Source organism: Hyalella azteca, unplaced genomic scaffold, assembly GCF_000764305.2.
Source record: "Hyalella azteca isolate HAZT.00-mixed unplaced genomic scaffold, Hazt_2.0.2 contig10650, whole genome shotgun sequence".
In the NCBI taxonomy this organism is placed as follows: Eukaryota; Metazoa; Arthropoda; class Malacostraca; order Amphipoda; family Hyalellidae; genus Hyalella; species Hyalella azteca.
The window spans coordinates 32,396-60,096 of NW_025940680.1; the positions used below are offsets into that span (position 1 = coordinate 32,396).

Genomic DNA, 27,701 nt, shown 5'->3' on the forward strand with positions numbered 1-27,701 from the left:
ATATGCTCCATTCCCATGTAAAATATTACCCTTGGTGCATTCCATTTTGCTCTTCTAATTCGTTGCTAAGCTAAAATGGAATTCGTTGCTAAATTAAACGATATCATTGTTCTGAACCGTTTAGTCTAATTTGTAATTTACTTCACAAAACGTTGCAGTTTGACTTCACAGACTTTGACCATGGTAATACACTGCAATGTGATACCTCAGCCATGTGTAATCGAAAAATATTTCAGAAACCTCCATCGGTTCTCCGGACCATCCTTCTTGAAGTCGTCCAAGATATTGGACGACGTCGAAAAGCTCGTCTCTAACGCAAAATTGTCGACGAACGAAAGGTTCACAGTCCTTGATCTAGAATTTTGGAGATCACCGTATAGTTACGAGACTCAATTTGCCAGGCAGGTCGCATATACCACCACGTGGTTTATGTCTGCCAAAAGCTAATATATCTACAGTCAGCTAAGGTGGAGAACAGAGCTATGTTTCTACTAGTGAATGGGTCGGTTGCCCGACTCTCAGTTACCCAGGAGTGGGCCAATATCCGATAACTGCCTCACTTCCTCCCTCAAACCATAAAATAGAAGCCGCAATTGGAACCTTAACAATATCGTAAAGAAATGTTCTGCCTAATACATCGCTTTCAAAGAACCAAATAAGCGCGAATGGTAAGCGTTGCAGCGCTGCTGAGGCCTGCGTATTACCTCATCTACTTCGTTCAAAACGAACTAATAAAGAAATGTGTGCCATTGGAAAATACGAACGAAGTCCAATAATGCCCTCGTTTTTAGCCGCCAAATAGCGAGCATTTCACTTCTATATTGATTGGGCCGAACTACAGGAGCTCTTCAGGAGAGACGACTTGATAGACGCTTGAGATTTGAAGGAAATTATCGTAGATCAGCCGTAGGCCAACCACTACGCCCACGATGTGCTGCCGAAATGTTTTGATAAATAAAATCTGAACGCGAGCGCATCCTGAGACTTCAATGGAGTTAATGGAATCGAATCTAATGTGATAAGTGTAGAACAATATGAGGAAATCTGCGTGAAGCTCTTGCTCGATCTCGGTAAATACTCGATGTTTTCACTACTGCCCCATTTCGAATTTGTACTATTAATTACTTTATCTGATTTTATAAGGCGAAAATAAATAAATGAACAACATTAGTCTCATAAAAGGACACATTTTCTGACTCACCATCATTAATATAATATGATCAATGAAGACGCACATGATAATAATCTGCTTTTTAATGGCAAGAAGCAGCTAATTTATAAAGCATTAGGTTTTATACGCATTCATTATCAGTGATGAGACACAGTGATCTCTAAGAATCCGATTATGCTCATTTATAACAGATGATAATATCCCAAAATTCGCTCATTAACTGGCACCAAGTCTGAGGAGTGCCACGTCCTTATTATAATAAGAATGGACATGCTCTTCAAAATGACTTTCATAGAAAACTTCCGGACTATCATCATCTGCTGCTCTTTCATTCACAGAAAAAATGTTAAAGGCTTAGCGTTTCTCCAAGGCTAAATATTTGCGCATAAAAATGCACAGGAAGTTAGAGCATCAAAGTCGAAGTTAGTGCAGGAAATGGGCGATCCGAGGAGGAGTCTTATTAAAGCGACGGCCCCAGGCCAGAAGCTGGAATAATTACTGTGGGGGTCGAGTCTCTTACTTGAAGCCTCAAGACGCTTGTGGTTGGGCGCTGTCGGAAAAGAAGGATTATACTCATTGTTGTTCGCCTCCCGTCTTATGATTCGCATGTATTTTGGAATGACCAATTATTATCAAGAATTTGACAAGTGATCTTAATTCTGGCTAAGCTTTGAAAATGTTCTTCGCCATGCATGATTTCTAGGCTTTGGCGCAATAAGTTTTTGAAGATTAAAGAAAGAGGTTGTTGCAAATATCCTCTTTCTTCCTTGCTAACTTAAAATTTATTTCCCAAAATGAATGCTCAAAGCAATTTAAAAATGGAACAGATCGTAGAAAAAGTATCTACAAATTAATATAATTAATTTCTCAGCTTATGTTTCATTTTAATTTCTAATAACTCTCTATTAAATTTTTCTTTATTATTAACTCCAAAAAATTACTATTGAGCGAAATAATGGCCACAGTTTCGATTGTTATTTGCTTCTGGCTCACTGAAGATGATAACATTCTCAGTTTTACATGAAAGAGAGAGTTCACATGATAATTCATATATTACAAATTATTTTCGAATTCTACTAAATAAAGACCTTGTGAAAAGTGAATAATTCTTTTAAGCCAATACGAGTAGTAGCCTAAGGGTAACATGGGGCAGCGAGCCCACTGCGGGTCATGGGCCCATAGCGGGTTTCTCGCTAAGTATGGCAGATGTTGGTCCGTTTTCTCTACCGCCGGTCGACAGTTTCACTGGGATGAAGTGTACGGATTTACGTTTTGCTAAGTGTTTGCGTTATTAAGTAATTTGTGAATAACTGTTTTAGTCCAGATAAAAATTTTTTGCTGCTAAATAAAACTGTTCTCGATTACTGTAGATGAAGCTTTTGAAGATACTGTGTAATATAATTTGAAAGTAACATTTATTGGGATAATTTTGAGATCAAGTTTAGACTATTAGCTTTTAAAATAAAATGTTGACACGATATAAATTGAAATGAAACTTAGTGGGGCAACGGGCCCACGCGTGTCACGGGGCAAAGCGCCCATGGTGAAGTCTTGTGTTAAACATCATTAGATTTCTCTCAATGACTTTTTCAAAACTATGACTAGCTTTTTGAATTACCAATCACACTTCATATTGCATGATCTTGCGATTTGCCGCCTCAAGGCAGCAGGTTTAATTTCTAGATATGCGTATTTATGACCCCTTATCGAGTTATTGACTCTTGCCTTGCCAAAAGTTGATTTCAGTCAACATCAATGAGCCAAAAATTGATGAGTTATTATGGTGTTGGCTGAAATCACGATTAGGTACGAATTCTCTGCACATAATATTTGGATTAAGAGCGAATCTGGAACGAAGTTTTTTGCTGATCAACTAAATATATTTTTTCTAGTCAAGGATACTTTTTTTCATGTCAAGGACGAATTTTTTATCACAAGGATATATTTTTCAAGTCAAGGATATATATTTTATGTCAATGAAATATTTTTCTTCACGTCAGTGATAGATTATTTAAGCCAATAGTATATTTTTTCATGTTAAGGATATGATTTTTTGAGTTGTTAATAAATGAATGAATGTCATATTTTTTAACGCATTTTTCTTATTTTTTTTAACTGTGAAGTGTTGTTTTACGAAAAAATGCAATAAACGAAAAATATGCAATTGTGGTAAAGGAACCAAGGGTGTGTGCTTTGCCCCAAGCCCATGGGCCCATTGCCCCAGGGGTGGGGCAATGGGCCCATTTTGACACTTTTTGCAAAATAGTATTTCATTAAAAATTTAATAACTCTATAGGCGCCTAATTCCCATCATACATTCCTCATTAGTTGCACCGTTAAACAAAACAAAAAGCCACCTCGTATCAATTAAAACATCATCAAAATTTTAGTTTGAAAAAGGGAGGGCGCGCTGCCCCATATTGCACTACTATAAAATTTGATTGAGCATGGTGATTTGATTATGCGTAAAAACGGCATTGAGCATCGGATACTATTATTTGCTGTAGGTGTGATGGTTGAATATTTGCTGATTTTTCAGAAAGTTCGGGGTTAGAGTAAGATATTAAATTAAATTAAATTCTTTTACTGCTTTAATTGGTTGAATATAACCTGGTTATATATTTGATGTATTCAAATGAATTACCGTTGTAAAGCTCACAAGCTTATTATTTGAAGCTTCAATGGTCAGCATTAATGAAAATGTGAATGTACAGGCGCAAAAAATTAAAGGATCCACTTAAAATCAAATTCGAAATAGCTTAATTTGAGAGTAGAGGTATTTGTATTCTATGAAAATATAGGTTTAATTTCATTCTGCTGGAATCGCTAGTGGGTAACACGAGAGTTTAGTTTTGTGCAAGTGCAGGCACGTCGTATAAAATATGCTGCAATCCGAGCACAAAATAACCTCTGAAATGTTGCCATAAAAAGTAGAATTTTCACCCTAGCGTTTCATTTAGCGCGGGAGGCCGCAATGAAACTCTTAAGGGACGACTTGAAACGAATTCAAGAATCCGATTTTGTCGCGGATTTCCGTTGTTTTCTTGTCCTAGGGGAGAATTTAGGCGCCTTTAATTTAGTGAGACACCAATTTGGTCCAACATTTCTAGTTCTCGGTTCAATTTAAAACAAGATTTTCCTTTTGTTCGGTACCGATTTAATTAAACTGAATGCCCGATTCAACTAAATTTGAATGCCCATGCAGTTTATTGATTAATAGTTGCCAAATGTGTAGACCACTGACGATTCCAGGGTATTTTTATTTATATATTTTTCTAGTTAATTTCTTGAATGATATATCGATAAAATTCTTGTCCGCCAACGCAGAATTTTCCGAGTATCTGTCAGCCAAATTTATCGAATTTTTAAATTTTTCCTTGAAGAAACCTTGGTCTCTGATGAAATTCGTTTGAGCTCAGGGTCAAAATCAAAATTTAGATGGGTGATGGGTAATGAGCTCCAAATTCGTGGGCGAACAGCCACAAAAAAAAAAACAAGATCATCAGAAATTAATGAGATACAATATAGGGAAGTTCGCTGCTAGTATCGGCTGAATAAACTCATCTCTCTAAACTCTAAAGCCTCCGTACAAATAACAGCATCCCTGTTCTTTCATAATTTGTGAAACCTCTTTTTCCAGAAGGTGATGGTATCAGAAATGGAATTGAATTTCTTTTGACGATTTTAATATTGACAATTTTAGGCAAGCACCAATCTTCGCGACACCCATGTCATCCGAGGACTGACCAGTAATTAAGTTACAGTACAGAATTGTCACCGAGTTCTTCCTATCAAAAAGGCTGACAATTTTTGGACTGCAATATTTATATTTCATATTCACAACATTCGGTCGCACTGGTGGGCGATAGTAATTACCTGAATCAGTAACGAAGCAACGTCGGTTTATCGCTTTTCAGCAACACACAGAAACTTCTGTGCGTGTTTGGCCGGACGAGTGGCATCACGGTGCAGTTTGTAAACTGCGTGGTGTCATCTGATGAGTTTCTGCTTCTACCAGCGAATTATACGAATACCTGATATTTTTGCACGAGAGTTTCAAATCTCGCAACGCCATGCTGAATATTTTTTATAATCGTGCGAATGTTTAGATATACAGTGTCAGTTGACAAAGGCAATACTTTCAGCAATAAACGAACATTAAAAAATTTTGAAATTCATGTCGGTAAGAGATCTCGATCGGTCGCACCAGTGCAATTCTAATAACTGCAGTAATAATAATGATAATAATAATAATGATAATAATAATGATAATAATAATAATAATAATAATAATAATAATAATAATAATAATAATAATTTATAATAATAATAATAATAATAATAATAATTTTACGCGATAAGCCTTTGGCCGCCCGCTGTCCACGAGTAGAAAAATTGAAAATTTACTGCCTCTTCCAAGCGACTCGTGCAGGTCACGTCTGCTTGAAAAACTTCCGCGACATTACTTGACCAAATCCATGACTGTTGAAAGGGTTGATATTAGAAGTGATTTATTTTAGGTTTATTTGATTTATTTCACAAGAAGCAGGTCTACATTATTGCTTGGCTCGTGTACAAATTTGAGGCAACCAAATTGCGGTTTTCAGAAAGTTTAATTTTAATATCGCAATGCATTAAAGAAACAGGATAAACAAAAACGGGATTAACAGAAACAGGGTAGAAATGACCTGATCAAGAAATACAATATCAATAGAAATAGGACGAGCAGATACATGTTATATAAAGGATCAGTTTTTTTAGCGAGAAAATCGCTTGTGATAGGAGTGATGACGAGTAACTTGTTATAATAGCAGTCATTTCTTTGGTTCATATACGTTTAGGTTTTGGAATAAAGGAACAGATATAAGTTTTGGTGCACTATTCTTGCATTAAATTCCTAGCAACTGATAGCGATCAATTCACAGGCAAAGCCGACTGAAGTTAGGAATGAAATTTAAATATTGACTAAAATCTTTTGACACTTTCATTTAAGGCAAAAGTTATCAATACTTCACTTCGTGTCGAATTTAAAACCAATAAAGAGCACAGAAACATTAGTCTAATTAGGTAAATAGCGGTAGTTTTCAGCTACAAAAACATGGTCATAAATTTTGGAGGCTCATCGCTCGCAAATAAATTGAAAAATTAAAGCATTACCCAAATGATATAAACGGATGATGACTCCCAGTTTTGGGGAGTCAAGACACCATTTGGGACAAGACATCATTTGAGAGTCAAGACATCAAGTTTTGGGACTCCCAGTTTGGGGATGACTCCCCCCAATGATGATTTAATGAACATCATTTTCGATGCGTCCTAGGCATATTATAAAAAGAGAATTTTTAAATTAATTATCTGTCACGGAGCATTCATTTTAATCAAGAAGTTAACAAGAAGTTAAAAAAAACTTCGCGTTCAATTAACAATAATTATTTACAAAAAATTAATGATTGTTACAGTACGTATATAGCAGGATTCAAATGAGTCCATAGCGTTTCATTACATTTTGAAATGATATTGTGAGTCAATTAAAGGTTCGATGTCAGCGATCAATGCCCCAACATTCAAAAATATTAAGGCAACCCATATCACATTTATTGATATTTATATCGATAACATTTTGAGATTCAGCGCGAAGAATCTGTGCGCAATGTTTAATAGGTTATAATAATGACATTATTCGTGCTTTGAATAACCATTCAAGTGTGTCTTCTGTAATATATTGAAACCATCACTATATCTTTCAATTGAGGGTTCGTACAAAAAGCTTCGTAAACATACAATACTTCAATAACTATTTTGACTTCCTTATGACCATGCAAGTGCATCTCAAAAACGTTATTACAACGCAAACCTAATGGTAAAATATTCTATAAATTCTTCCTAATGCAAGCAATATTACTAGAATTTAAATGAAAAATAAAATGCAACAAGATTCGATGTCATCACTTCGTACAACATTCATATATCTATTGTTAACATTACATGAATCGGCAGTCTACGCTAGAAATCATTTGGCGTCATATGATTGGTCCCGAAGTCTAAAGCGAAGATTCAAATTAAAGAGACTCGTAATACTGAGATCCTATAACAACTACTATGAAGCTAAATATAATTTACATGGTAATAGCGGCGAAATGGTAGTAGTGTGGCTCTAAAATACATATATATATACGCATTGTGCGCTAAACGACTAATTATCTAAAACTCTTATCTATTTACGTATATATTTTCACGACTTGAGTTTCCTTTCTAAAAGATAATTCTATTGTATACTTCACCAAATAAATACTTCAATAATACTACTGGACAGTTTATAGTTACTTTTTTTAGCTATATTCGACAGACTAATAATAATTTTAAAATCGATTCTCTCGGATTAAATTTGGATTAAATAACAATCAGTCCAAGGAAGTGACTCACTATAAGGTAGTGAATAGGGCTGACGATTACGCATTGAATAGAATTGTGAACTTTTTGATTATTATGATTAGTTATTTGATCAATCAAAGACTCAAATATAAACGAAAATATACAGTTTATATGATTCATGGTACGATGAGTTCAATTTTAATTACGAAATATTGAGAAACCTTGTTTTGGCATTGATATATTTTACTTAATGTTTAACTCACATTATCGTTAATTACTATTTTTCCTTGAGAATGATTTTTAATTACTAGTGAATTAATGAGAAAATTCATTTCCCTTGCATTAAAAATTTTTTAACATGCTAGCACATAGAGCACACAGCTCTATGCACTAGTACACAGAGTCACAGACACCTTCAAGTTAATAACTTAATGACTATAATGGCGCCGACAACTAATCCTCCAAGCAAACGCATCTGATGAATATATTGTAAATGTGAATCTCGCTAATGAATTCACCCCTTAATATCTAAAATAAATAACCTTGTAATTTCGCGCATAATTCTCGCAATGATGCAAATTTTAGATATTTGATTTTTATTTTGCTGATTTATCACTTCGTTTTGCCCAAATTATTATTTGCCATAAGATCTACCTTTGGTCAATAATAAGTCGGTGAAATTTTCCAATTCTGTAAACTTTTAAAGATGTTAATGTTTATTTCATAAGGCTGCAATGCTAATTTTGGGCATTTGGCAGAGGTTTAATATATACGCTCAGCATCTAATGTCCTTTTTCGAGTGATCCACAAAATTTTTGAGCCTTATATCTTAAACCTAAAAACTTCAGTTGGAAGTGGAATCATTATCTTCCAATTTGTTTAAAAATGAAGAAATGTAGCACAACACAGCTATTGCACTGCAATCAGTGTCCCCATCTGTACTACTCGGTATCCCTGTGTTGACATCAAATGTTCATACATGAGTTGGTTAATTTTCTCTTCACGGAAAGTAATTCATTTGTAATAACTTTTTTCTCTTAGTTAATCCTTTAATGCCTCGCGTCACCACTAGAAAAAATGTTATCGGAGCATCCACCCACTGATGAAACAAGTCAACCCGCACACTCTTATGTTCTGTAATGCTATATGTAGACCAATCTCTTCAGCCATGGACGTAGTATTAAAAACTTTCCCATGCCGTTACTTGGTCTTTGTCTTCAGTACCTCACCGTCAATTATGATTTAATTGTCTCATCTTATCACCCAATTAAAGTTCCAGGTAAGTCCTCACTATTTAAGAATAATTTAAGCTTTCAGTACCTCCTGTCCTCATTGGATGAAAAAGACGCATTTTCGTTCTGGTAGGCTTGCGGAATTGTTCTTACGTTGTTATGGGGCACTACAAGAGGCTCTGGAGAGATCGTACCTCTGGCCGTGCGCTTGACGTTCTTCTTGCGCTTGTAGCGACAAAGAAGAATGTCGACACAATCGCTCTTCTTGCGGTCGATGAGTTTCTCGTAGCCAACGCACAGCATCACGACAGTCATGATGATCGTTGAGATGCCCAGCACCAAGAATATGCCAGTCAAGTTGAAAGCGTCTGTTTCTGTAACAGGAAAACTTTTAAATAAATTTCAGAGCATCACAATTAGAATGACGAGTGCGAGAGATTATGCCTACATTCTGAAACAAAGATGCATCACTCACCACAATCAAGCTGATTTCGGGAAAAGTGTCCATCAATTCCATGAATCTATCACAAAACGTTAATTAAAAACTGATTTATGGACTGATAAATAATCAGAAATTAGGACCAATCGAACTTCAGTTGAATTCATTCATTTATAACGATTGTTAAATGAAATTTTTCGAGCAAGAATAAAACTGTTGTGTGTGTGGTAGCCATGCGCGCCGCTCCAGTTACACTCCAACATCAGATCGAGTCATATTTTTTCGGATGTATGCGTTCTTTCAGCTCTCAAACTATCAATCATTCAAGAACACGGTTGAGGGTATCCACTGGCACTCCTCCAGTAATTCTCAAGAAATAAAAATAACTGCTGCGGTCGCCTTCAAACTCATGGCAGTGATCGTAATTGAAATAAATTACTTCGCGGGTTCGAAGTTTTCATTGATTGGTAACAATGCTCTTTCAAAATTTGTTGCCAGTGCAATTTTTTGCATTGTTAAATTATGAGATTATTTAAAACCTCATTATGATATCAGAATAATAAACTGAAAATGAACATAATTGAGTGAAAATTAAAGTCGAAGCATTTGCATCAAATATATGATTAATTTTTTTCCTATTTTGTGCAAAATAAATACTTTAATACACCGCGCGCTATTTAGCCCCTAAACTTATTTTTTTAACGCCGTCGTTTACAAAGGGCATGGTGGCGTAGAGCCATTCTTGTGATACGATGTTGGGCAATATAGTCAATAAAACGGTGCTGCCTGCGCCAATAAAATAAAATGGGTTCATAGATACCCATATACCCTTTCTCACGCCTCGATGCCCTTGATAGAACCACATCTGTTTGAAATATATTTTCGGTTGTTGCGATAGTTTTGAGCAAAAATATCTTGAACGATCAAATTTTGTTAAATTTTAGAATGAGTGAGTTCTTAACAAGATTTTTTATGTATAGATTTCAATCACACCTGATTGTGATTCGCTCATTACTTCAGCGATTTGACTTATGAATATTTATAATTTTTCTAAATTGAAAATAAGTGAGACTTTTGTATGTAGAAAATTACTCAGCATTATTTTCTTCCAGTAAGCTGAATGAAATTCATAGAATTATCGTATTACATGATATTTCCTGCAGTTCTCTCGAAATCTCTGTAGAAATTTTAACATCACATCCAGTCTATTCTAGGTCTCACATCCATTCTGTTCGACATTGAACTGCAGAGTTCAAAGGAGGTCCTCATTTCTCAAGAAAACTTAGCTCAAGTTTGACACGAATCTCGAGCGTACAAGTTGAGGTCGTCGAGGCATTGGACCGCAAGCAAGTCGGCCTCGGCCGCGTCAAAGAACACAAAAGTTGCGATTGATGAGCTGCCAAATTGATTCACTAATCAGGGAAAGTTTGGCAGAGCCTCAATGATCGCTGCCGTGATTGATTTCATGACAGATTCATGGGCCTTCTAAAGATGAATGAAGTGCACTCCTTTGTTATATTCGATTGTTATATAACTATATCATAGCCAACTTCTTTAAAATATTTTATTGGACTTACTATAAACTGCTGCTATATATAGCCTACGATGAGATGTCAATTTTTTAAGTGAATCAAATCCTAATGGACCAATAATGCGCACCCGATAAAATATTTATGACACGTTTAAAGTGTTCAACATTTGGGAAAGACCGCAAATATGACAAAAATATTCCTTATAGCGGCTTCATCTTGAACCGAAAGAAATTTCCAAGAATTTGAAAGTAATTTTATCACCGAGTTGCATTAATGCGTGTCCCTGCAAGTCTTACATTCAGAAAAATGCATCAGAGTCACGATGTTACCTCGCCTTTGGTATTAATTCCATCTGTTAAACATTGTATTTTAAATTGTTAGTCTTAACTCAGTATTATCTTAAACTTTAATACTGGTAACAAACCTGAAGAGGTTGAACAATTGATTCGTATGTGACTCTTAAGAAGAAACTCATTCTTGGTATTGAATGAGCGATCAGAAAATAATTTTGGAATATCCATTGAAAAAATGAATAATATTTTCTTCATTGATCCCCATTAAAGAGCTGTCAACTCTAGTCGGTCAATGTAGAATTGAAATAAAAAATTGTTTACGAGTATCATGATCAATAAAAATTTTGTTATTGCAAAATATTTAAGCTTGAACATTTAACTTAAGAGAAGCAATGCATTATTCATCATATGCGTCGGAAAATCATGACGCAAATACCTGACCATCATTCGTACGCACAGGCTGCAGCGGCAGCTTAAGAGCTGTCTCTTATACACATCTAGATGTGTATAAGAGACAGGCTCTGGAGAGATCGTACCTCTGGCCGTGCGCTTGACGTTCTTCTTGCGCTTGTAGCGACAAAGAAGAATGTCGACACAATCGCTCTTCTTGCGGTCGATGAGTTTCTCGTAGCNTACAAATTAAATCATTTCTCCTCAAAACACGAACGAAACTCGATTTCCGCTTTCGATTAGTGCTACAATTGAAAGAATGTTGAAGCTAGAAGCTCCTTTATTTTCTGTATATACGTTGCGTTTACGCATAAAAACACATTTAAGATGTACGAATATTACGATACTAAGTCATCACATGTGTACCGACCTCCGTCACTATCGCTCGTGAGGAAGCTGAGGCAGGCCCTGGCGACGCCGTGGGTGGCGCCCGTCGCGGGGTGCCCGCGTACGCAGATGAAGTAGCGCTGCCGGCCCGACAGCCCCCCCAGGCGGTAGACGAACCTGCCGCGGGCACAAACTCACTCAACGGGGGCCATACTTTCAAAACTCGCTAAGTGAGCGTAAGTACTTACGCTCTATCTTTCTTGTCTCTGATTGGTGGATTTTGCTCGAAAGGCCGTCAATGATTGGCTGATGAAGTTACGATCTCTTAACTTTTTTTGAAAGTATAAGCCCTTGGCAGAAAGGGAGTTTGGGAAATACATAAAGTCAGACAGCAAAAAAATTAATTTGGTACTCTTTGGTAAATTTACTTTGGTAAAATTCAATTTTGTTTTGGAGACGGGCAGGGTATGCATATTGAGGAGTCAGTGCACGAATGTTCAACAAAACCATGGTTAAATTGTGAAGGTAGTCTTATTGAATGTATTTGCATTCGGGCGACAAGGAATGAATTTCTTATACGAGTAATACAGAGTGCGAATGTACTTTCCTCGTAGAATATATTACCAAGAGGCCGTACGTAGCACTGCTATTTATGTTGTTGCTAAAGTGAACAATTAAAATTGTGCGAGTTGATCATTTTCTTCTGAAAACCAAAAGAAATGAGGTTTAATAAAACTAAATTAATTCAAACCAACTACAAAAAAAATTGTGCACAAAAATTCCACCGCAGTTTCTGTACCTCCATCATAGCAGTATCCAAACAAATAATCACGAAGCTAAAAAAATGCCTCCGTGGTTCGAGCAGTTCAAAAATCTTTCAGCGTTTCAGCTTTCAGCGAATTGAGTAATTTATTCAGCAATGAGCTTATGTCAAATCCCCGACCTTACATATGAATCTGGAAAAAATGCTCTTAAATTTTGAAGAAATAGCTTTTCTCGGGAAGAGGCCAATACAGCAGTTCTTTATTTATATAAAATAAGCAGAAGCCAATCAAAGATTGTAAAAAGTGCGTAGAATATCGTCTTTCTTTCCGCCATGTTGTAAGCGAGACGTTCGTCGCACAGAAGTTGCCACAAATTTTTACTGGCGTTGGGAGCCTGTCGGGTTTCTCGAAACAATAATTATTCAAGTTCAAACATATTCATAGAGCGCCATGAGTGAAATTTGGGATGAAGCATAGAAATTTAAGTTTCGGGACATTGGGCAAACAAGTAATTTATTTAGTAATGTCGGTAAGCAATATGAACCGTTATTATAGTGCCAGCAAATTTGAATCAAAAATGAAAAATTTATGCAAGTGATTAGTTGGTTATAACGTCACAATCAACTCCTCGACCAAAGAGTTTGCACTTCACAGGCTCTTTGGCATCTAATTCTACATATTTTTTCCTTTGTGAAGTTAATAAATCTTGTTTTTGCGCGCTCATTATCATTAAGTCATTAGTTTTGGTCGGAAGTTGGCAATTTCAAGAAATTGTTTAACTTTCATCTATAGAGTGGTAACATCGTTCAATCTATAAATTTCTAACTATAACATTTCCAATTTCTGCTTGAAACTCTTTCAAGTGATTACTCCACTCGAATAATATTTTTCAGTTTTATTTATTTCCATTTTCATTATTTTCATTTCCTACTAACTTTTGTTTGCATTTATAATTTATAACATATTTTAGAACACTAGTTGAATGACTTCATTCAAGTTTTGTTTGGCTCTGGTGTGGGAATTGCTCAGCTCGCTGTGAGATCCCTCTTTAGGCTCAAGTTGAATTCTGTTCAGAGGAGCGGCATCCAACGCAAGGTTGAGACAGTTGGTGCGCAGGGATTTGGGGATTGGGCACAACCAGCTCGGGGAAGCGAGGTGCTTCAAGCCTAAAGGCGAACCAAAGGCACGAAAATCAGGAAGCCTAATGAATGCTCTCTTTGAAGCAGCCTTAGAGTTCTGGCAACTTTTCCGAGTCATTGTGTAGGCGAAATTTAGGGTCGCAGATAGCGATGCTTACGCCATTAGCCTCTAATGTATGTAGAGCTTGCAGCTCACACAGCCATGCCTTCCCCTCTGCTACCTCCAAATGCGAAGATATATATTTTGGGGAATGTTGTAACACATCCCAACAATAGAGGTTGAAATTTTTTAGAAATTCATTACACCTTTTCTTTGTGAATAATTCCATTTGTTTTACAGCTGTTGTTCAATTTCCTCAACAACCAGGTTGTTTCGCGGCTTAGAAAATCCAAAATTCTCCCAAGAAGAACTGCTCAAAATTTATAATATGCAGAAAACACGGACAGTTTACTTGTTGTCTCGGACCTGCGACTTCACGTCTAAATATTAGACAGAGGTGGTGTAAGAAATTACCTTTTAAATCAGAAAGTTACGTATTACAAACAAAAATAGCTGCAATACTAGCTAAAGGGTGAAAAGTTATCAGAAAAGTAGACACTTCCTGAGCCACGCTGAAAAAATATGAATTTATCGTATAATACGAGAGCAATTTAGACACTATAAGATAAACATTCATGGTTGAATTAAAATTTTCAAAAATGTACGTTCATGTCATATTCCTGACAAATCAGTCTTATGATGTGTATTAAATAACCGTTAGTGAAATATTTTCTTTATCCTGAATAACTTTACATTCTCGATATTTCAATAATATGTAGAATTTGAGATAATATATTATTCGCTTTAACCATTTGGCTTCACGGACAGAAAATATTTAAAACAGACTAAGAAGCACTAATGCAGAAAAAAAACAGAAACTATTTATGTTGAAGGGAAAAATATTACACTGAAATCTGTTTTAAATAAAAATAATACCTTTGCTCTGTTGAAACCAGTGTCACATTCCAAAATAAAGTGAACTACGATCGTAAATTCTCCCCTTCAGGGAAAAGATCATCAAGAAATTCCTCAGGTGAAATTCAATCTTTATCGCGTTTCTTCGTCAAGCAATCCGCGACCACAAACGACAAGGCAGCAATTTTTCCGAGTCATGGAAGATTGCAAGATCTTACGTCAAAGACCCGCGGAGTTATGAAGAATCAGCAGACTAACACTTAGCAGCTCTGTTGAAAATAGTAGATGTTTTTTCGGTGGCCGGCCGTCGGCCATTCGGTGGCGCCCAAAATGTGCACATTCAATTTTCAACGTGGAGGAAGTGACAGTGTAGCAAAGCTGGTTTCTAAAGCCACCTGATTTATGGAACGCAAAAATCAGGAGATCTCTCCCGGACTTGTTATGAAAGGGAGCCGAGATTTGAACGGTGATACGAACGTACAGAAGATAAAGTTTGTCGTTCTGTTTTAGCGGCATCTTGCCAACGACTTACTTTGCTAAATTTCGTGATTCTGAGCTGAAGGTAATTTCAATTGTGATGTTGTTCTGTGATAATGTTAATATATAAATTTCGGATGACAATGATTACGACGCAGCGGCGAAATTGATGTGTTGATAATTGCGATAGGGATTTAACACGTTGACTCCGAAGTGGTACATATGCGTACCACGAAATGTATTTCTCCAGGACGTAGTGGTACATAATTCAGGTTGCCTAAAATCGGCCAAATCCGAGAACAAACAAGGCCGATAACTCAATATATACTAGTTTATTTGTAGGTTCCGTTATAAAAATTACATTTATTTTCTTTTAACAGTATTTAAAATTTAATTTGGTAGTACCCCTATCATAAATTTTAGCCGGCCAACGCAATTAAGAAAGACTAAATCACGGAATTGACCGGAAAAAAATGACCGTCTGGCAACCCTGTTTAAAAACAGTACAAAAATGAAATAATAGTACAAGATGAAGCAATCGTAGTCAACGTGTTAAATGATGTTTTTTCTAACAAAGACGATGAAGTTCGGTGAGGTCGATCGGTCTGAATAATTCGTTAATTTCAATTTCAGTTCAATTTTTTTCTTTGCATCTTTTCCTTCCTTATACTGATTTTTTTTATCGATTCGGTGCAGAGATTAATTATCATTTCAAACAACGTTAAGGATATTTGAAATTCTGATGAGAAATTTAGCCCCGGCCGTCACTTGAAATACAAGCTCAGGAATTCTAGAAAGATTTTTGCTGGGATCAACGGCCGCATCGTGACAACATTTTTTACTTAGCAGAAAATTCACCCAAGAAACGGGAATAGAATGAGTGAAAAATTAAAATGTGCTCACAGGTAAAAAATAGAGTCTGGTATGGAATACGGTTTTGGCTTCGAGCTTGCTCCAAAATCAAATCAATTCACAGAAAACGGACCAAGTGCCGAAATTTTAATATCATCAAAGATCAAAAGAGTTAAGGCATGATAATTTTGAAATTTGAACGGACAGAGAAGAATCAGTTGGAAGGAATTTGGTTGTGCCGCTCATTGAAGCACTCGCAGCCTGATTAAATTTCGAGGTCCGATTCATTTGACTCCGAACTAATATATTTACATGGACGAGCGCACCATTACTCAGGGTTAGAAATTCAGGAATGTGAGATGATATTTGATAGCATACAATTTTATTTTGTGTAATTTTTCTAATTCAACTCGAATTGTGCCCTCTATACGACACTGAACGAGTTACAGCCATAGAGTGTATAGTGGTGTTAAGATGTTACTAGACACCATCGGAAATTCAAATTTCAAATTAAAGATCTATATGCAATAGACCTCAGGACGCCTCATGGCAACCTTTCACTGACATAATACTCTCAAAAATTTCGAACTTTTATTATGATCCAATAAAAATTAATAATCAAAAACAGAGAGCAATCAAAAAATTTAAATCTTAAATTATACGATTTTCACAAATAAGATACATTTCTGGTATATTAATAATCTCGGGCCAATTTGGTTTTTAGGGACAAGCTCTCATTAATAATTTTTTTTATAATGTTCTTTACTATGAGAATGCATTTCTTTGCTTTTATTTGTAGTTCGAAACAAGATTTAGAAGAGACATTTTATTCTAACGCTACATTATTTCTAATATGCACTATCGACCGCTAAATAAAAAATGACAGTATGAGTAACTCTACATTTTAAATTAGCCATACAAATTAGCCTTACTTTCAAGTGGCCTTACATATGAGAACAATTTCTAACATTTCCAAACATCACAACTAACATTTCGATACCAGAAAGAATATATTCGCTGAAAAATTCCACCCATATAATTACTAAACATACGATTACGATTCGCTCTACTACTTAAAGAAGCTCATACCAGAGATTGCTCTGCTGATATTAGTTTGTTAGTTTGTTGTGCAGGTTATTGAAATGTTTGGTTGGTTACACGTAGATTATCTCACCCTCGCCGCCGGTCCGTCGGCTGGTAGTAGTTGGGGCCCAACACGCCCGACGTGATGTTCAGCTTCAGGCTGATGGTGAGGTTTGCAAACTCCCCATCACGATATTCCAAAGTCATCTGGAAGAATTAGAAAATATAATTTTTGATGTTAATACTTTAATTGTGATACGCCTTTTATGAGAGCAAATGACATGTATCATCTTCAGCAAATAAGAAATTTTTAAAGTTTGTTTTAGTGTTTGTTGTGAGCGTGGTGTCGTCAATATAAAGGAGGATATGCCATGGCGTATCAACGATATCTATCGGGTCGGGATTGTGACTGGACGCGACATTATATTTACAGGTGCTTAATAATAAATTTCGCAAAACGGTGTGTGAATTGAAAAATAGAAATTCAAGTTAATTCAAAATCTACCTTGACTGAACTCTTTCGAAAAGAAGAATTTATTATTTATTTAAATCACGACTTATATGGAAGTCTTTACTATATGCGTGTTTGACCTGATCTCTCATCAATCTATTGAACTGATCTCTCATCAGTGAACTGATCTCTCATCACATAAATTTAGTTCTATTATATTATATAAGCTGGAATGGAGATTTGATGATGAGAAGAATATTCTCGGGTTCCGATAACTGTATGAGCGGCATTCTTAAAGCTCGGGATTATCCACAATCAACACAGCCAAGTTCATCTCCAGGCATGTAATGCTTGTATGCTATGTCAAAATCCTTATTGGGAGAATATAATACAATCAGTTTGTGAAATGGTCAGTTTGAAGCCTCCCTTTGTACCATCGATGCCCTATTACGTATTCTATATCTGCTCAAGAGCCGCAATCTATTCTGCGTTTGAATTGTACGAACCTTATCCAATATCTATACCGTCCCAGCTCTTTCACGAGCGCTCTAAAATATCTTTTATTTCGCAAAATTTGACCGTCAGTTTCCATCAAACATTCTTTATTTATTGTCGGATTTCCCCGTATTAATATGAATTTATCATTTTACTCGCATGCGTTTCCGTGTGTTTTGAATGCGCGCCCCACTACGTATGTTTTTTTTTTATATTTGCCGTACCTTTCCAATAAAGTTTTTAAAATCTTCGATCAAATTTCATAAATATGGTTTATAGATTTGCAAAATAATTATTATGGACTTTTCTCACATTTTTAATGATATACAACCTTTGAACACACATTTATTTATAATTTTATTTAATAATTTCATCAAAACCGAGTATTAAGTTCAACAAAATGCGCAGATGAGATCATTGAAGCATTAATATAATATGATTTTTTGGATTCATGATGTTCGAAGAATGAGTTTTAGATATTTTAGCAAGGCTTACGTCAAAATGTGGTAATCATTGAAATTTCTAGTGAAAATTGTATTCTCACCAACATAATATCAATACATATTTGTCAATAATTCAATTATATTTTATTGCATTGTGGATTTTTTTAGAGAATTTTAGACAAAAATTCGAAGCTAATGAGGTTGCGAGTTTAGTATGCAAATTTATTCAAGGCTAAAACATTTTGTTTAGATGTCAGTCATTGGCTGCGTTAATTCCCTCAGTAGGAGATAGCAATCCAGCAATGGCTCTACGCACATCCCGCGGGTAATGAATGAGTTGCTGGCCATGCAGCAGCGAGAGCCTCGAGGCGTGCATGCGATTGATGGAGCACTCGATCATTAGACTGAAACGCGCGTGTGGAGCCCAGCGCGCCTTGTACCGACCTAAGATCACGGACATCGGAAACTGATTGAATTTATTTAGTATTTCGTGAGCCATTTTAAGAATTAACTGCAGGTGCCAATAAATCAAAATGGAATTTTAAAGTTTAGAGAAAATTATTGAATTAGCCCAACTGTAAGCAAACGTTGTGAGAAAATTTCAGTGGACGAATTTTATTTTAGGAAAATGTTGCAACGAAGCATTATTTTATTTTACACGCATCGATAATTGCATTCACATATATTCTTTATATATTTTTTCCACGTCAGAAATTAGTTTTGTAAAGACCGGAATTTATTGCTAATATTTCATAATGATATTACATAAGGTACACTTTTATTTGGTCTCATTCGCGGAAACAATATTCAAAATTACCGAACGACAAATGTGCTGTGCAGTTTGAGAACTAGGCTGTAAGGAAAGACTAATTCACGATAAACATTCTCGAATTTGATCATGTCTAAAATCTCGTTAGAATCCTAGTGTCGTTATTGACTATTATTTATTTCAACCAAACAGATGCAAAATAGCTTTTTGCAATACTTTGGTTTGTTTCGTTTATTGTTATTCGGGTGTGCTAGCTCGCAAAACGACATTCAGAGAATATGTTTTCAAGTGACATTCTTGTCTTAGCCTTGGCCTTGAGTAACACATAACCATTGTTTACATATTGTTTATTCACACACAGTAGCATACAATACAATATAGTAGAAAGGAACACGAAATAAAATAACAAAAGCTTCTGAGTGAATGTCCATAATCTAAAAAAGGCTTCTAATGCTACAAGGTGGTCTTTTAAACTAATAAAAAAAATGATATGATAATAGTAAGAACGACAGAAAGGGTCCAAAATAACACATCCATTACAAAAAAACTCAAGAAAACTTATAAGAGCATGTCACGAAAAGCAAGCATGTCTATGACAACAGCAGCATTACACTGAAAATAAGATGTAATTGAAAACAGCTAGCATGCCAAATTGCTATTAATTAATCTTACATGATAAACGAAGTCAAATTATTATTGGGTAAGAATTTAATCCCTAAAATGAATTCTGAACAAACTATTTTGAAATTATCAGGCAATTCATTAAAATATTTTAGACAATTAAAAACTGTACAGTTTTCTTCCAATTTCTAACCGGAGCGGAGTAAGTTAAAGCTTATGCTCCCATGTATTATGGAATGCTGAGTAAGAAGAGAGGTGAACGGAGATTTAAAAAGACGGTTATCATGGAAAAGTGCCTTATTCATACATTTTAAAAACTAAGATTTTTACATATCGTTGAGTTTTAGGGTTATCTATTGCCTATATGATACGTTAGTACGAGTCAAAGGAATATTGCTTTCATCATACCTAACCCGCAATATTGAGCGCAGCGATTTATTAATTAACGTGATGGCCTGTTTCTTCGAATAAATAGGTACACCACCCCAGATTATTCAACGTGTTTGATACTTTTGATAAAGCCAATGAATAGAAAAACGTTCTTATTATTGAAGAGGTAAAACGCTTGATAGAGAACGCAACACTCCGTTTGCTTTATTCAGCCCCTGATAGACGGGGCTGTGTAAATTACATGACAAATTAAAGAGAACGCATCCATGAATCGATTAAGTTGCAAATATCGTGCATCAGTTATTGCAAATAACGATAACTTTTATAAACATCGAAAATTATGAAACTCCAATCATGTAAACATTGTACGAGGTGCTAGTGAAAACAGAAATAATTCAGTGTTTGGAGTGTGGAACTTTGTCGCTGCCAGAATACTTTATCTCGTTACTCAATATGACGTTCGCGCGAGATCTATACCTGTTGGTAATTCTAATATGCTAAATTTTTACTGTTTGTCACCAAAGGAATGAAGTTACAAGTTTTTAGATAAATTTTTCTCTTTTTTTTGTGGAACAAACATAAATATTGATACTAAAAGTCCCCAGATTCGTTCGCTCTAACGGACGCACAGCAAATTCAATGAGAGCGCACAATGGATCTAGAGGACATGTGCCGTCACGCCCCACACAAATACTGCATTATGCAGGTCTGTGCCATCGATGCATCCGCTCGAAGCCGGCATGAACAAGAATAAAGTCGATGGATGTACAGTATTCCAGGTCGCTGTCCCGGTTTTTTATTGTTTGTTAGAATTTTTCTAGACTGAATGACTATTTGGATCTATAGAAATGGCGGTGTGAAAAAGTAGCTCAGCGTTTTCATGGCTTCTCGCAGCCCAATTATATTGTGTCTTCTATTCGAGTTAAGGGATAAAATTCTACTTTCAAAATTCCACCTCATGTAGAACTTTTTCGGATAGACGTTGTGTTTCGCTATGAACATTTGTTGTGCACGTTATTTCTCACATTAACGGCTCACTAAGAACTGAACTTAGGCATCCAGATTAAATATTTTTCTCCTTAACTTATTATTTCAACATGTTAAACCAATTTTTTTCATGGCCCATATTGCACTGCAACCACAAATGAATATCAAATTCATTTTTAATACACAATAAATATATTTAAATATTTCAACAGTCGGTAAGCTCCATGTTGAAATTTGTCAGCTTTCAGAGTTAATATAGGTTACTATGCAAGAAGTAAATTTATGGTTATGAGAAGCGGTCAAGGCCCACTCAGCAAACAAGAAAAACTTCTTACCAGCATAGTTGTAATTCAAAGCATAGCGTAATTTTGAGTCTTTTGTAAAATCCTGATCACATAATTCACGACAGAAGATGAGACATTTTATTTCGGAACTTTAGGTTTACCTTTATTCCCCACCGAAAAACAAAATCTTAGAGCTTTTCTGTTCCCAGGACAGATTGAGAAAAATAAAAAAAAAACAGAACGGCAGTACTGCAACATTTTGATGCGTCCGCCGGAGGCCCATCGTTCTCAATTTTTTACTGGCAATTGAACTGCTCTTTACTGTCGGAAATGGCACAAACCAAATCATTTCTTTCGCATCTCGACCTGAAAAAACGTTTAAGAATTGGCCTCGTAGAGGCCAAGAATTTATTTCGAATTTAACATCTTCTTGCTTTTTTCAGTATTTTGCCACACACGGTGATTAATCGTCATGCAGTCCGTTGATCAAAGAAAAGCACCTAATTCAGCCCATATGTTCATCTTTTCAATGTTATTTGATAAAATCTCCTCGCGCAATTGTAAAAATTAGAATATGTATGACCAATCTTGTTCTCCGGTCTTCCTAAACGCATTTCAAGCCTTTCTTCAGTGAAAGGATTTCACGCCATAGAGAGTCCCATATAAAGCGATAGAAATTTTGCAACCTTCAATTATTTTCGGTCAACGTATATATTTTTGCGGTAGATAGATATCTTTTAGATATATGTTTTAAGATATTTTTTGTGGATATTTTTTGACAGGACTTCTGCATTAGCTAAGTTGAGGAGCATTAACCGGTCCGACACTTCAGCGAACTCGCGTGCGAACTCGCCTGCGAGCTCGAATGGAAAACCTAACTTAATTTTCAACTCTGGCACGCATAAGTCCGTCAATAATGGACGGATTTTCTTCAAATTTTAAATATAAGTAGATAATATCAGTACGCTGCGGAGGGTATTTTTTTCAAATTTTTTCATCAATAATTTTTTTTTTAATACGGAAAACCTAACTTAATTTTCAACTCTGGCACGCATAACTCAATATAAGTAGATAATATCAGTACGCTGCGGAGGGTATTTTTTCAGATTTTTACGTCAATTACTTTTTGTTAATGCCACAAAATACTGAAACTTGACCTGACTAGGACCTAACCTGCGAGGTGAAGGTGAAGTTAGGTTTTCGGTGATAATAAAAAAGTAATGAATGTAAAAATTTGAAAAAAATACCCTCCGCAGCGTACTCATATTATCTACTTATATTTTAAATTTGAAGAAAATCCGTCCATTATTGACGGAGTTATGCGTGCCAGAGTTGAAAATTAAGTTAGGTTTTCCGTATTAAAAAAAAAATTATCAATGAAAAAATTTGAAAAAAATTCCCTCCGCAGCGTACTGATATTATCTACTTATATTTCAAATTTGAAAAAAATCCGTCCATTATTGACGGAGTTATGCGTGCCAGAGTTGAAAATTAAGTTAGGTTTTCCGTATTAAATAAAAAATTTTTGATGAAAAATTTTGAAAAAAATACCCTCTGCAGCGTACTGATATTATCTACTTATATTTCAAATCTGAAGAAAATCCGTCCATTATTGACGGAGTTATGCGTGCCAGAGTTGAAAATTAAGTTAGGTTTTCCGTATTAAAAAAAAATTATCGATGAAAAAATTTGAAAAAAATACCCTCCGCAGCGTACTAATATTATCTACTTATATTTCAAATTTGAATAAAATCCGTTCAAAATTGAAGGAGTTATGCGTGCCAGAGTTGAAAATTAAGTTAGGTTTTCCGTATTAAAAGAAAAATTATCGATGAAAAAATTTGAAAAAAATACTCTCCGCAGCGTACTGATATTATCTACTTATATTTCAAATTTGAATAAAATCCGTTCATAATTGAAGGAGTTATGAGTGCCAGAGTTGAAAATGAAGTTCGAGCTCGCAGGCGAGTTCGCACCCGAGTTCGCTGAAGTGTCGAATCGGCGGAGCATTAGCCCTTCGCAGCATTAACAGTCAAGGACATGAAAACATTGAGTTCGAGTGAACAACATTACAGCAATACGCTCATGAGTACCGTACCTAATTTTGCTAGTAAAGTAAAATAAAATATTCGCCCAAGAAGCACTATATATTCGCCCAAGCACTATTTATTCCCCATATTCTCCATAGTCTCAGAGCAAAAGTGATTTTTTTACTCTCAACAACAGCAAAAATATATGGAATAAAAAACGCAATATTGAGCCAAATTTTACGATATTCAACAATTAAAACTCAGAATGTTCGAATAACCGAGCATTTTTTAATGCGTAGAAACATTATGATATTTTAAACAAAAATCAAGTGTGCCCAATACCCTCGTGTATAAATATAGCAGAAATTAATTAGTTTAGACTTTATATCCATCGATTAGCACAGTCTTTTACCCCTGCCTCAACAAAACACTTGTCTGTAAATTATCCTACTTTAAGGATTTCATGAACCCTACATAAATATTATTTTCAAAGAATCAGTTACATCAGGAATATTATTAGATTCTCTGGCAGCTACTAGTTAAATTTACATTGACACAAATACAAATAACATTTCATACTTTTCTCGAAATTTTTTCTTACTTTTGAGTGAGTCGTCTTATACGTACAAGGCTCAGATTGTGAACAGAACAAGACCGAACCTCACATTTATTTTTATCAAGTAAAGTAAATTGTGTAAATAAAACCTTTATTTATTAATTTTCAATCACGCTATGGCTGTCAAGAAAACGAACCTCAATTAGTATTTCGGTTGAATACAACAATAAATCTTGACATCTATAATGTCATTACATCTTACACGATCTTTCCTCGAATTGATAGCACAGGGAAGGCTTAGGGGTAAATAGTAAGTATATATAACGTTCTAAGTTAATAGCAGTTTTTATTCATTTTTTACTTTTTTATTTCGAAACCTACTAGATTTTAGCATTGTCTGAATACACCAGAATTTTCCTGACGATAAATATGATGAGCTAGTTCCAAATGAAAGGGTTTTTCTATAAACCTTTTTTACTTCTATCGATCTCAATCATTCAGCAGTAAGCAACTTACACCACAACGTCCAGAAATTGTTTGGCTCTATTGTGGCATAATAATAGCAGTTGAAGGTAAAAGGAGGGATCAAAAATTTGAGCACGGATCATGAAAAGAGAACATGTGTCCATTGTGGAATAAAATGAAGATCGTAGAAGCTAACCTTTGCGCCTCTAATTCATCGAAGCGACTATTCCTCATGCTTGCAAGTCTCAAATAATATTATTAAAATATGAGTGTGAGCGCCGCGGTTAGGAATAACTCGTTAAGTAGCACAAGGCCCCTTAATTGCACGTGCATTGAGGCCGCTCAGGCCGGGAAGCCGCTTCGCAGACACGCGTTACGGCCAATAAGGCCAATAAGGTCCATACTTCACTCTATTGGCCAAGGTCGGGCCAGGGGATGTACTATATCATCGTTAGGCTCACTCCACCAAGCCTCAAGTCCTCATAGTACACACTGAAATTTTACGGGATTAGATATAATAGTTGGGATTTGATTATATATGACGAGATATGGTAGGTCAAGGCTTCTCTCCACTTAGGTATATATTAGTTTCGATTATGATTTTAATTAAAATAGAGTTTCAAATAATCTTAGGTGGTCTTCTTTAGATTATCTAAACTTGATCCGGCTGATATTGCAGACATTCTATTGGTGGCTCTAAATGGAATTGTGTGATTATTTTTGTAAAACGTGAAAAAGGTAAATTTTGAGAAAGAAGAATACGTTGCATCCCAAGCCTTCCAATGTTTTTGAACACAAACAATTATGGGTAAATAAATAGCTACAATTGTGCGTGCCTATAACTATTGTTGAACAACTGGTGTTTAAATAAAATTCATTCACATATTTTAGTTTGTAAATGAACCTCAACCCACGATATAATAACGCAATGAAGTTATATTATCCATCCTAAAAAATTCACGGGATAGTTATTAATGCGTGTCACAATAAAGTTACTGATTTTAATTGTCCATTCCTGTGATGGAGTGAAATGAGAATCATGCATCGAGTTTTTTTTCTTCAAGGTAATTTGCATCAATGAAAAATGAAGTGTTGAAGATGGTAGTGCATAACTCAATGATGAGCTTTACCAACACTTCATGATAATTAATTAACAGGATCACATTTTGTCGCCGTAGTTTCAATGCAAAACAGGTTGGAACGTTCCATTCATCCGAGATCGCGATTTTGAGTAATTAACTAATTATATTTTTCTACTCATATTGAGTACTAAATAAGTTGAAAGGTAATACCTTTAAAATGAATCCAATGTGATATCTGTGATTCAATTTTGATGAATCTCTGCATTATTTTTTGGGGGGTTGAACACTCAGCCTCGGTACTCTAAAGTACTCTAAATATTTTAAAATAGTTAATTAAATGCATGCACTACGATCAGGCAATTCCAGCGTTGTTCAGGATAGATAATCAATGTGATTTAATGGCCCGTATTTATAAAGGTCTTTCTTTTTATCAAACAATTTCTGAAATAAATTTATACTAACTTCAGACAAACCTTTCCCTACTCTCGTACAGCAACAAAAATTTATACCACTCTAGTTAATCTCCATGAAATCACAATGTTTTCTTTTAGAAATTAAATTTGGATAGTCGATTGAACAATCCATAAATGCATATAGAGGCCATTTTTAAAAATGCAATAAATTTAAATAAACAAAGTACGTATAGAAGAGCCAGAGAAGTCGCTCGACAAGGCTTCATTAGTTTCTTCAACTACGTTTCGCTGGCGTGATAATAATAAATAATAATGATAATAGCGGTTTCAGCGTTCATTAGGCCGTAGGCCTGTCGCCGATTCCTAACATCGCGGAACATTCACATCATTTTGCGGTTTCGAACTCGCAACCCACTGCTCCAATTCTGCTGTGCAACCGCCCGGCCTCCTTGCTGATTCTGACCAGAAACTGACGCACAGAGCTGGGATCGAACCCGCGCCTCTCTGCGCCAATCTTGGTACTCTGAACTGTAACCACTGGGCCACTATGTTAGAGGTATAAAAGTTAGGGGGTATAAAAGCATCCCATAGTGTCACTATGTTGGGGTATAAAAATATACAGCATCCTATAGCTTCACTATGTTCGGGTATAAAAAATATGTTATCAAAATACACATAGCAGTAATTCCCCATTAAAGGCAACAGGACGAGTTTATAGACTGAAAAACTTTGGGAATCTATTCCATTGCAACTCATAATTCTTCACTTCTTTGTTTATTTTTCACAAGAAATCCGTTTCAAAAAGTTAATTTCCATTTGTTAGGTAGTGCTTTTTATACTTATGAATAATCGACTTGTATGAGCATGTGTGAGAAGTTAAGGACCAGAATCTATTGACACCATTCACTGAAGTGACACAATCTTTCTATTTCTATTCATTCGCAGCGAATTGAAACTAAATTACAACTTTTGTCAACCAATTGCATAGATTTTAACTCGTGGTCAGTTATTGGTAGTTCTGCATAGTAATGTTAGATAATAAAATAAGTTTCAAGAACCGGTGATTATGTTAATTACAATGAGTATTTAGAAGAGAATACTCGAAGATGATGCAAGTATTTCCCAGTTTCTCTTTGATATACAGATACTTTATCTTGAATGATTGCTGGCCCGCGAAGACACCTTGAACGTTCACAGTTACTGAAGAGCCTCAACTAGAAATACTGGACTTGAGAATTGCCCAATTGCTACAATACTGATAGTTTCTCAGGCCCTGAAGCTTTGTGAGCTCCAATCATATGAACTTTATGTAGTTATATAGATATCACACTGTGAATTATATAAAAAAGAACCTAGCATATAAGAAACGCATCTAATTATTTTTTCGCGGTTATTTCTACGTCCGGCAGGGAAATCCTTTCTCTGGAAAATGCAGACTCATTCCTTGTTATTGAAAGTGGGCGAGATCCCCTTCCACAAAAAGCTTCAAGTAGATTCTTTCATGTCTGTACTCAAATCAAGCCTAAGAAGAAAACTCTAATTTAATTTCGTTAGAATACCATGCAATGTCTTTTATTCGCAGCACAAGTATCGCATTTCCATATCAGCAGTGCCAGAAGTTCATGTCCA

The 27,701-nt window shown here is 35.5% G+C and overlaps 1 protein-coding gene across 1 annotated transcript in view; it reads right to left on the reverse strand.

Moving 5' to 3' along the window:
- Nucleotides 1-5,540: 5,540 nt before the first annotated feature.
- The window catches only part of LOC108681740, a 34,272-nt gene continuing 12,111 nt past the window's right edge, over nucleotides 5,541-27,701 (reverse strand). Inside the window, exons 3-5 of the mRNA XM_018170809.2 lie at nucleotides 17,178-17,293; nucleotides 11,860-11,993; nucleotides 5,541-9,149 (exon numbers count right to left, since the gene is read on the reverse strand). Coding sequence (XP_018026298.1) covers nucleotides 8,857-9,149; nucleotides 11,860-11,993; nucleotides 17,178-17,293 — 543 coding nt within the window. The 3' untranslated portion in view covers nucleotides 5,541-8,856. The remainder of the gene's footprint in view (nucleotides 9,150-11,859; nucleotides 11,994-17,177; nucleotides 17,294-27,701) is intronic.